Here is an 11,989-nt window from a genome sequence, read left to right as displayed (position 1 = left end):
TGCTAAAAGTCATGCAGCGATATTACGTTCTTACCCTTCTAATATGCAAATTTACGACATATAAACAGGTACAAATATTGATGTAAATGTTTGTTTGTTTGTCTGTCTGTTCAGTTGTTTATTTGTCCGTCTATAAAGGACACATGTTTTTAGTCTGTGTACTGCAGACCAAATCAAACCACGGTAACAAGACTCCCGACTTCTCTCTAGTCCGAAGGGTCGCTAGTCCGAAGGGTCTCTAGTCCGAAGGGTCGCTAGTCCGAAAATCAAATTAAGTTCGCTAATCCGAAGGTTCTCTAGTCCGAATAATTATAGAATAAGGGTTAGGGTTAGGGGTTAGGGTTTAGGTTAGGGTTTTGGTTAGGGTTTAGTGTTAGGGTTAGCGACCCTATCTATATTCGGACTAGAGAACCTTATTTATTATTCGGATTAGCGAACCCTCGGACTAGAGAACCCGATATTCGGACTAGCGAACCTTTTTCAGAATTCGGACTAGCGAATGGTAAATTACGTGTTCGGACTAGCGAATCTTCGGACTAAGGAGCCTTTATTTACTTATTTATTCTTTCTTTATCCAGGGTAACCTCTTCAGTATCTTGTACTGATCTCCAAGAAGGCCCTGCACTTAATTACAAAATATACAATACTTAATAAATAACATAATGATAATCAAAACAAAGCTTATACTTTCTAATACAGAAATAATGGAAACAAGGAAAACATATAATAAAACCAAAAAAACAGGGGTATAAAATGGATCTGAAAATACACATACCAGACTAAAGATAAAACTGTCTCTCTCGCTCTCTCTCTCTCCCTCTCTCTCTCCTCTCTCCTTTCTTTCTCTCGCTATCCCTCTCTCTCGCTATCCCCCTCTCTCCCGCTCTCTCTCTCCCTCACCCCTCTTTCTGACACTCCCTGACTTTTCATCCCATCTATCAAACTTACACGCCCTCACCCACACCCACACACCCCTGTACACTCATCACTCACTCATTACTTTGTTATGATCAATATATACGCTAGAAGGATAGAAATATGGACTAGGGAACCTTCGGATTAGAGAGTTTTCACCAACTAGACTTCATCTGGTATCTTCTCGACACATTTCTCTGCGAACCAACTCTCACTCTCGTGATCATCATCGATTTCATGCATCTCAAACTTTTCCTCCCTCGAATTGAAAATGATTTCAATTTGCGTCTTCATCCTTTCCTCGCTTTTCTGCTTCTTAAGCTGCTTTCTAGATCGTTCTCCCGCGGCTGCAATGTCGCTAAGGATCTTCAACTCCCGATCTTCGCTCTCTTCAAGACTGCTTGGTGTTAAAGCAAGATCACTCGGTCTTTCTCTTCGATCTTCACTACTTATCATTGAGTCTTCGATAGACGCTTCAGGTGCACGAGCGTAGTCATCAAATGGGAAATCATCGATTTCGTGGTATTCTGGGGGATCCATATCTTCCGGTGAATGTAGCGGAGTCTTTTGGGTAATTCCCGCGGGTTCCCCATCGATGACAATCTCATCGTCGTCGTCGTCGTCAAGGAACTTCTCCTTATCGCTGCGGCAACAGTCACAGTCAGGCAAACTGTCGCGTAGGTCTTGTAGATTGTTTTTTAAAAATATCCTGATCAAAATCAAAAGAGGAAGTATGTGAATTAACTATGTGATGAAAGTTTTTTTATACAGGTACGTTTATTTTGTGCAAGGTCCACATAATTTTGCATTCAAAAGCACGAAATAAGACTATGGTAAAAATACATATTTCATCATAAAAGATTGGAAAAAAATCTGAATACATAAAAGTTTTAACCAATGTATCGTTATGAATTCGACAGACAGCCGAATCCGTATTTTTCTTTTGGTAAAATCATGTACGCGTGAATTATTTTTGATAGCGAACTTATAGAGGGCAGCATATCAATTTTGTAACAGTGAATATCCTCGACCGTATGCCACCCTCTTTTGCTTACCTATCACGCTGATCACCGTTAAAATATTATGATACCCTCTATTAAAGCGTTGATCCCTTGTTCGCTAATTCATAATGCGTAAAGACGAATACGAATTCGCCTGTCTGTCGAATTCATAACGATATAGTCACCCAAATGTCGGGTTATAAGAAAATAAACATTTTAATAACATTCAGAGAACATATTTGAAAACTTAATCCAAAACATTTCTTACATTATGATATTAGTGTTGACAAAATATTTTGCCAAAATGTTTGCCAAAACATATTTTGCAATAACATTTTTACAACATTTTTACAACATGTTGTTGTAATGTTTGTTTTTTCATATTTAAAATGTTTTCATGAACTTTATATAACCCGACATTTAGGCTAAACGTTATTAAAACGTTTTGACCAAAACAAAAATGCGGTTATAACACGTTTATAACGTTTTAAAAACATTTTTGAAGGTACACACGAGATTTTTTGCGTTACAACCATATATGTGTTTAGTGTGTTGTGAATTTTTCCTTCTCTCTCTCCTTCTCCCCCGGCCTTTCTCTCCTCTATCTCCTCTCTCTATCGCTTTCTCTCTCCCTCTCCATAAGCAAAAGGTTGATTAATCTAACAAGACAATAGTAAACATCACTAATAATAAGAATTATGTAATCTCCTACGAGGGGCATATTATGCTCTGAATGGTTTTTGAGGGCACCTGTTTTCCCCCAACTTACCAAAATGTTTCGTTTTCATCGTCAAACTCGGCATCTGGATCCTCTTGACGTATGAAAGCAATTTCTTTGAGTCTAACTCTTCTTCTCCTGATTAAACAAGAAACACAAACAGAGATAATTAGCAGGGGTTGCCAACCTTTTAGTGTGTGTCTGGGGGGGATAAAGTCACATTTTGTCCCCATTTATCAATTGTTTGTCCCTGGGAAGGGGGAAAAGCCAAATTTTTGCTCCCATTTGTCATTAATTTTTTGTCCCATATTAATGACACTTTACTCTTTTACTTTTTTCTTGCCGGTTTAAAACCTATGCGCTGGAAGCTGAGACGAATCCTTTTTTGGCCTTAGTCCTCGAGGGTCGAGACTACCCAAATGTCATCTGATCCAACCAGCCTGATTGGCTCAGATCACGACGTCACATTTGTTGAATTTCAACCAATTATACTTGAAGACCGAATTAAAAAGACTAGTTTGCATATGCCATCCTGTCAACCAGACCAAAATTGCTGTACTGCGCAGGTCAGCAACCAATCACGTCGCGCATCTGCCCTGACGTCAGGCACAAACTAGTCTTTTTAATTCGGTGTTCAATTATAGATTTACCTTTTATATTCACACAAGAATAGGACGACTGAAGTCAGGAAGAAAGTCAGTAAGACACCACCAAAAATAAGTTTGGTTCGGTAAACGTTAACTGTAAAAAAAAAACCAGTGAGAGACAAGTAATCAAATTTTTAAAATCCTGATTTTACAGAAGTCAAGTCACCTCAAATGACAACCTTTCAACATTTTTCTTACTAATTTTGTAGAGCTAAACAGACAAAAACAATAAAGCAATCATTACAGATCGGGCCAGTTTTGGCGGCCCCCTGCTTCCCCCCTCCCAAATATGCGCATGAAATCCCCCTCTCTCTTTTACTCTTTCTATCCCCCTTCTCTCTTTCCCTATCCCCTCTTTCTCCCTCTATCTCTCTCTTTGTCTCCCTATATCCCTATCTCCTTCTTTCCCCATTAGCTACCTCTCCCCTTCTATTCCAACTCCCTCTTCCTCTCGCTCCGCAATTGAGCATTTTCTTCTTCTTCACACGGGATACTACACTCTTAGAATTAAGGGTTTTATACATACAGGATAAATCACGAGAAAATGGTTCTAGTAGGCCTAAATTACAAACTGGTTCTTCCTGACCTTTACAGAAACCTTTTCATGTCTAAAATGGGTTGTATGGACTTTGCAAAACTTTTTAGTTCTTTTCTTAACTAATTAAGGTTATGCATATAGCACAGCTCCAGAACCTTTTTAGGTTCTGCTTGCAACACTTTAAATTACTTCATTTTGACTCAATTCGTATTATAAAACATGGTACATTGAATCTGATAATTGCATGACCCCTCCTTCGGAAAGAACCTTTCATATCATACGTACCTTCGAATCCCGGAAATAGATCTCCTATGAAGCCCTGATCAGGTTCTTCAGTAGTAGGCTGCTCCGTGGTCATATCATCATCAACCACTATATCCCCCATTTTGGCCTTTTACGTAGCTGTCTGTGTAAACATAAGAAGAAATGATAGGAATAAGATAAACATAATAAAATATCTACGAAATAATAGAGAGATTGCGATGTTCCAAACGCAGCACGTGGAACGTACGTTTTCACGTACGTTTTTACGTACGTTAATACGGTGTTAAATATTGCTAGTCTCGATTCCAAACTGGATTGTGCTCATTCGTCACGAAGGAGAACAAGTCAGCTGGAATGAAGACTATAATATTTTATCTAATCTAATCTAGGTCGATAGAGCGCACAGTGATTGAAAATATAACAGTAAGCTGAGTCTCTGCCTAAAACAAAAGTTATGCATATTATCACTGATTATAGGGGCAAGGAATCCGGTTACTACACTGGAATTTCAGTGACTCCAGACAAGCGGTACGTTATTTATGATAAGAAAAGAGGTACCGCTATAGAATGTACCTCATTTCTTAACACATTATAATGAACCACTTGTCTTGAATCACTGAAATTTCAGTGAAGTAATTGGATTTATTGCCCCTACATGTATAATATACATAACTTCTGTTACCAGTGTGTTGTTATTTTATTTGGAGAAAAATGCAAAATTAGTCACAAAATTTATCAGGGGATGTAGTGCCACCTTAAAAAGTGTAATATTTTCAATATAATAACTGTGCCGTTATCTTAGTGATCAGTGGCCCTTTGCTGCCTAGTCATACTCATAATCAGTGATATTTGTATACGGTAGATAAGACATAGAGACAAATACATAAAATGGCCGATTCGAAGCCAATCAATCCAGAAGAACCCACAAAACCAATTCTACTTCACTGCGGAATTTGCTCTGCCATCGTGGACAAGCCTAAAGTACTACCGTGTCTTCACACCTTTTGTCTGACGTGTCTGCTAAATTGGTCAGAGACTGCTGCTGAGAAAAACCCAAGCAAATACGCGCAAACGGTTTCGTGTCCAACTTGCCATGAAGAATTTCCGTTGCCGGAAGGTGGTGTGAAAGAGCTCACGACCAATATCTCTGTTGGGAGCTTGAAAGAGCAAGAATCGGCACAAAAAGAGAAAAATGATCACAGCTTATGTACGTCTTGTGATGATAACAACCAAGCTATTGGACACTGTATTGATTGTGGAGACTTCTTGTGCAAAAGCTGCTCTGAAAGTCACAAACGATTGCGGACGTTTAAATCGCATAACGTAACTCTCCTTGAAGATTTCTCTGCTGACTCACTTACGTTTCCAAAAGCCAACGTGTGTCAAAAGCACGCTGGAGAGGTATTGAAATTCTACTGTGAAACGTGTGAGGAACCGATATGTCGGGACTGTGTTGTTATCGAGCATCCGGTACCAAATCACAAACATATAGACTTAGACACGGCTCTGCGAAAGAGAAAGACATACCTTGAAACATTGCGCGATGCCATATCGGAAGATGACAAATTGATAATTGAGTTAGACAGCAATGTCGATGAGGTTATTGATCGGTATAAGAAAACAGCACAGTTGGCCGAAGCTGGTTTTATGAAGGAAATTCAACAGCTACAGGCTACAAGAAGACTGGAGATTGAGAGTCACAAACAGACTCTGCAGAATCAAGAATCCCAGCTCACGCAAGTAGGTACGGACAATGACTTCGGTCAGATGTACGCGTCTTTGTCTAAAGCAATGGTGTTCAGTAACGACTTGAAGCCAACGGCACTACGGCAATGTGTAACCAGTGTTGACTTCTTGCCAGACAAAGATCCCATCAACGGTCTTGGGATACTCAGTGGTTACAAACACTGGAAGTTTATTAAGACCATCCAATGGAAATATAAGAGACCAAAGAACCTCGCTTATTGCAAAAATGGTGACATAATGGTCGCTGTAAACTATGACCCGAGCTCCAAGAAGGACGGCCATATGATGATCCTTGATCATGAAGGCATTGAAAAGAAATCCTTCTATACCAAAGTTCTTCCAAAGAGTTTCGAGGAATTTCGAAAGAACTACATTACCAAACTGAAATCGAATCCATGGGGAGTTGCTGTTGGTCCAGACGGGTTAGTCTACGTCACGGATCAATCTAGATTCATCGAAGTCTACAATGAGAGTGGGGATCGGCAAAGCAAACTGCAAAACTGCGAAAGTGGGGTACACGAGTTTCGGGGTCTGGTAAGCGATTCAAATGGTTTGTTATTTGTTGGTAATAGCGCTGGATCTATTACCACTTTGTTTGAGAATGGAGAAGAATTACAGACTTTCAGCACAAATGAAAACATTTCCCCGGATTTCATAGCCGTGACCCCAGATATGCCAGAAGGTTATATAATCTACAGCGGTTCAAAGGTCATTGAAGGTCAGGAATCATCTCGTGTTATATTACACAGACAAAAGACAACTGAAAATACTTCACATTCGGGTAGCGAACAACCACTTCATCCACCACCCGCAATAGATGTGGCCAATTTTCGACCAACTGGAATCTGTGTCCATGAAGGCCATCAAGCGATCTTTGTTGCCAATGCAGGAGACGCGCCTGGCGTCTATTGTTATTCGCTCACTGGGGACTACCTTGGAATAGTCACTAAGGAAGTGACGTCACCACAGGGAATAGCTCTGAGAAGGGATGAACAAGAACTAGCTGTATGCGATGGAAATGGAATCAAAGTGTTTCGTCCAAAATGTGTAAACTAACACGCTTTTAACTGTACCTGGAAAGCTGGGAAATCAAATCAAAGACTATGTACATGTACCCGCCATTGATCATGTTGATAAACTGTCGAATTTTTCGCGTACTGCCTTTGATAGTGAAAGTTTGTGTTTTGCTTCATGATATATAATAATAAACACTTATTAGAATAATTTGACACCCTTTGTATATCACATATATATTATATATGTTATATTATTAAATGCTTTAAGGGGTACTACACCCTCGAAAAATGTGTGTCTATTTTTGCATTTTTCTCAAAAACTAATAACACAGTGGTAACAAAAGTTATGTATATTATAGGGGCAAGGAATCCAATTACTAACACTGTAATTTCGTTGACCCAAGATATAATATGATAAGAAATAAGGTACCGCTAGGATGTACCTCATTTCCTATCATATATACTGAACCGCTTGTCTTGAGTCACAGACATTTCGGTGTAGTAATTGGATTCCTTGCCCCAATATGCATAACTTTTGTTACCAGTGTGTTATTATTTTTTGAGAAAAATGCAAAAATAGTCACAAATTTACCACAGGGGTGTCGTACCCCCTTAAAAAGGAATAACTCGGTATAATATACTACTACCAGGGGAAATTAATCAGGGCAGCGAGAATGGAATTACAATATGCAATGTCGCGATTCTTGCGATGTATCCTAGGTCTTGACAATATTACTTGCCATTGCCGTTGGTCCGATAACCATTTAGTCATATAACCAATAAGTCTGAAATCATTCTACACCACTGCAGGCACATGTTTGGCAAAAAAGGTCAAATTATTCTTCAGGCATTGTAACACACAAAACTTCTGACTACTTCTCATAATTTGAGGGCATTCGCAGATCGAAAAAAGGGGGCAAGAGATATTTTGGCAAGTCAAAAGGGGCGAAAGAGATTAATACGCAATCATATAAATAAAACGCCCTATAAACATGATAAAGGCTTAGCAAAACAGTACAGAAACGTAAAACGTTATAATACAAAATTTCCTCCTCGGTATACACTATATTATAATTTAGACCATTTAAGGTTTCCGAACTGGATTCCCAAACATTTTGAATCTGCAAAGCGGGGTGGTTAAGCAGGCACTTCACTGTGTTAAAGATTATTTTTGGCAGGCCGAGTGGGGCAAGCAATTTTTGGCAGGTCATTTTGAAATCTCATTACAGATAATTATTGCACAGTGGTTGTACAAACAACTATATAAAGAATATTTATCATGATATTCGTAATCAAAGTACATGTACTTGCGAACTTATCTATGACCTTTTTACCTTGACTTTGATTCAAACCCATACAATAAATGTGCATTCAGTCGTGATGTATGCAATTGCTTCAGTAATTTTACCTTGTTAATAAGTATTTCTATTTGGACAGCCAAAACGCGGTATTTACTTCACTGTACCAGAATAAAAAATTTGAACCTTTTTCCAACATGTTAAATTTGAAACATAAAAAACTATAATAACGCGTCGGAAAATTCGATGACACCGATCTACTCCCCATTCCAGAAAAAATACAGCACTAATTTTTTGGGATTAAAAAGATATTATCAAGTTCTGCCAAATTAAACATAGCTCAATCCTCATGATCCTAATCATTCATTTAGTACTAGAGATAAAAGAAAATTTTCATCATTTTACTAATTTCTTGAAAAAAAATGCCACTTCATCATCTATTTCTCATATTATTTCTTCTGCTAGATATTATAAAGTCACCTCAGGGTAAATTGAGAACAATGCTACTTTCAAGACAGATTTTCAATTGAAAAACTATGTTAATATGTTAAATAATTAGTGCACACACACTTTAACATGATTGAAAAAGGTAGATACTTTTCTCCAAAGTTACCAGTTGAAAATAGGATTTGTAAACTTTGTAATATGTGTAAAGTTGAGGACAAATCCCGGGGGGTCACTCCAATTGTGGCCTGTACACCATCCGCGATAAATAACTTTTGAAAAGTACCCTAAACAAGGATTTAACCCTTGGCTAAAACGATACCCTAAACAGGGATTTTATTCCTTGCATCAAATTTCATACCGTAATTTCATTTCTGCGTATTAGCACTATTGCAATTTTGCTATGTACCCTTTTTTCCAATATTTCATGTTTTTGACACCCTAAACGCGTTACGCGCGTATCGTGCCTACCCACGAAAAACTACCCTTTTACGCGTTTTCATTATCGCGGATGGTGTACAGGCCACAATGGGAGTGACCCCCGGGGGACAACTATCACTCTATTATGGAATGTACTTTGTATACCGAACATCGTGATGAATGTTTTGGTTCTCTTTTGGATTTTGTTGATTTTGATACGTTAGATAGACCGAATATACATTAAATATGTGCTACTGATTATGATGTATTTAATATCATTACAAAGTACGTAAAAATGTTTTTGATGAACGATCTCGAAAGATAGCAAACTGTAGTGTTATTTAATGCAGAAAGCCGAGTTTTGAACCCGGGGTTTTGAACAGCTATCCAGTTTCCAGTTTATACCCTATTCGCTACTTGCACGGTTCCGCCTTTATGCACTATGTGCGGGGAGAGCCCCGAACTGGCAGCATCCATGAAATGAAGAATTATGTAACCTTACACAGAACGTTATGACTAGTTCAATTCCCATTCATGTATGCTGCCAGTTCGAGGCTCTCCCGCACATAGTGCATAATGGCGGAACCGTGCAAGTAGCGAATAGGACTGGATATTGGCCAAGATTACGCTCACTCGCTCAACACGCGAACTAAGAGCTCTTACGCTAACTATCGTGGTACAGCTATCGTGGTTATCAATGTTTACGTCATGTGATGTGACGTCAACGATGTAATCACCACTTCTTTATATCCGTTTAATGACGGTAATTTAGTAACATTTTAAAAATCTCTTATTAACTCAAATTGTTATTGTTTGTAACAGGGTTTGTTAGTAGAACTACAGAAGTTTTTATTACATGGATTTGTAGTTTCTTAAATTGTTGTTTCACTTGTATTTTGATTATACGTTTTGTTGGTGTATATCAATAAAGATTCTGTATACCAGATGTTAGTCTTAACCACAGACTGTACTCGATAGAGTTTTTGATCAATGCAGTCACATATGACTGGTTTTGAATTATATACCTCGTCATCAGGTTAGCTGATTTCGGGGTCACAGGTTATTACAGTGTACATAAAGCTTACATGTACTGTATATACACACGTTCAGAGGGACACTGTTGATTTTGTTCATATATCACGAAATACGGACTGGACGCACTCTTGTTAAAAGCAAGGAGTGAACTATTTATAATATTTTGATGTTGTCATCACGTCGACCTTTGTGATCAGTTGATACTGTACTATGATGACTATAAATACTGTATATTACTATAGCCCGCGTCGTGTAGGCATATACGAAAATGGCCGATTCGAAACCAATTAACCAAGAAGCACCGCCAAAACCAACTCTACTTCACTGCGGAATTTGCTCTGCCATCGTGGACAAGCCTAAAGTACTACCGTGTCTTCACACATTTTGCCTGAAATGTCTATTAAATTGGTCAGAGACTGCTGCTGAGAAAAATCCAGATAAATACGCACAAACGATCTCGTGTCCAACTTGCCATGAAGATTTTCTGTTGCCGGAAGGTGGTGTGAAAGAGCTCACGACCAATGTCCCAGATGGGAATTTGAAAGAGCAGGACTCATTTCAGAAAACATTACAAGAGAATGTTCACACCTCATGTACGTCTTGTGATGATAACAACCAAGCTATTGGACACTGTGCCGATTGTGGAGACTTTTTATGTGAAAGTTGTTCTGAAAGTCACAAACGGTTACGTCAATTTAAATCCCATAGCGTTACCATGCTGGGAGACCACTCTGCTGTCTCAATTACGTTTTCGAAAGCCAATATGTGTCAAAAGCATGCTGGAGAAGTATTAAAATTCTACTGTGAAACGTGTGAGGAACCGATATGTCGGGACTGTGTTGTTGTCGAACATCCAATTTCAAATCATAAACATGTAGATATTGATACGGTTCTGCGAAAGAGAAAGACCTACCTTGAAACATTGCATCAACAATCTGAACACGTTCCAGAAGCTATAGACGCTGCAATATCAGAAGATGACAGATTGATAATTGAGTTAGACACTAATGTCGAAGAGGTTATTGATAGGTATAAGAAAACAGCCGAGGTGGCTGAAGCTAGTTTTATGAAGGAAATTCAACAGCTACAGTCTTCAAAAAAACTGGAGATCGAGAGTCATAAACAGACTCTGCAGAATAAAAAGTCTCGCGTGTGTGCCGCCTTAGATATGAGTAGAGAGCTCACGCAAGTAGGTATGGACAATGACTTTGGTCAGATGTACGCGTCTTTGTCTAAAGCAATGGTCTCCAGTGACGACTTGAAGCCAACGGCACTACGGAAATGTGTAACCGATGTTGATTTCTTACCCAATAAAGATCTTGGCTTCCTCAGTGGTTACAAACACTGGAAGTTAATTAGGACCATCCAATCAGAATCATGGAAATACAAGACTCCAAAGAATCTCGCTTATTGCAAGAGTGGTGACATAATGGTCGCTGTAAACTATGACCCTAGCTCCAAGATGGACGGTGATATGGTGCTCCTCGATCATGACGGAATGTAAAGAAAAACTTTTCCACTAAAGTTCCACGACCGAGTTTTGAAAGAACCCGTAAAGACCTGTCCTACTATTTTTCCAAACTTAAATCGAATCCATGGGGAGTTGCAATTGGTCTAGACGGGTTAGTCTACGTTACAGACCAATCTGGATTCATCGAAATCTACAATGAAAATGGGGATCGGCAGAGAAAACTTGAAATCAGCTGCGACATTGGGCCGCTCGAGTTTCTTGGGCTGGCAAGCGATTCAAAGGGCTTGTTATTTCTTGGTAATAAGTCTGGATATATTACCACTTTGTTTGAGAACGGGGGGAGATATTAAGTTTTGGCACAAATGAAAGCATTTCTCCGGAATTCATAGCCGTGACCCCAGAGGGTTACTTAATCTACAGCGGCACAAAGGTCGTTGGAGGTCAGGAATCCTCTCGTGTTATTTTACACAAACATA

General features: G+C 38.9%; 2 protein-coding genes across 2 annotated transcripts in view; one reads left to right on the top strand and one right to left on the bottom strand.

Moving 5' to 3' along the window:
- Nucleotides 1-841: 841 nt before the first annotated feature.
- Nucleotides 842-11,989, bottom strand: part of LOC140168114 (uncharacterized) — a 29,166-nt gene continuing 18,018 nt past the window's right edge. Inside the window, exons 2-5 of the mRNA XM_072191419.1 lie at nt 4,105-4,225; nt 3,285-3,375; nt 2,686-2,772; nt 842-1,624 (exon numbers count right to left, since the gene is read on the bottom strand). Of these exons, the coding sequence (XP_072047520.1) occupies nt 1,078-1,624; nt 2,686-2,772; nt 3,285-3,375; nt 4,105-4,204 (825 nt within the window). The 5' untranslated portion in view covers nt 4,205-4,225 and the 3' untranslated portion in view covers nt 842-1,077. The remainder of the gene's footprint in view (nt 1,625-2,685; nt 2,773-3,284; nt 3,376-4,104; nt 4,226-11,989) is intronic.
- Nucleotides 10,311-11,546, top strand: LOC140167485 (E3 ubiquitin-protein ligase TRIM45-like). The gene has a single exon (XM_072190792.1). The coding sequence runs from the start codon at nt 10,311-10,313 to the stop codon at nt 11,544-11,546; it is 1,236 nt and encodes a 411-aa protein (XP_072046893.1).

Source organism: Amphiura filiformis, chromosome 13 (assembly GCF_039555335.1).
Source record: "Amphiura filiformis chromosome 13, Afil_fr2py, whole genome shotgun sequence".
In the NCBI taxonomy this organism is placed as follows: Eukaryota; Metazoa; Echinodermata; class Ophiuroidea; order Amphilepidida; family Amphiuridae; genus Amphiura; species Amphiura filiformis.
Note: the sequence above shows the minus strand (reverse complement) of the source record. Positions and strands in the feature narration are given on the sequence as shown.

Coding starts and splice junctions, on each gene's coding strand:
- LOC140167485 (XM_072190792.1), top strand. CDS start 10,311: ATGGCCGATTCGAAACCAATTAACCAAGAAGCACCGCCAAAACCAACT.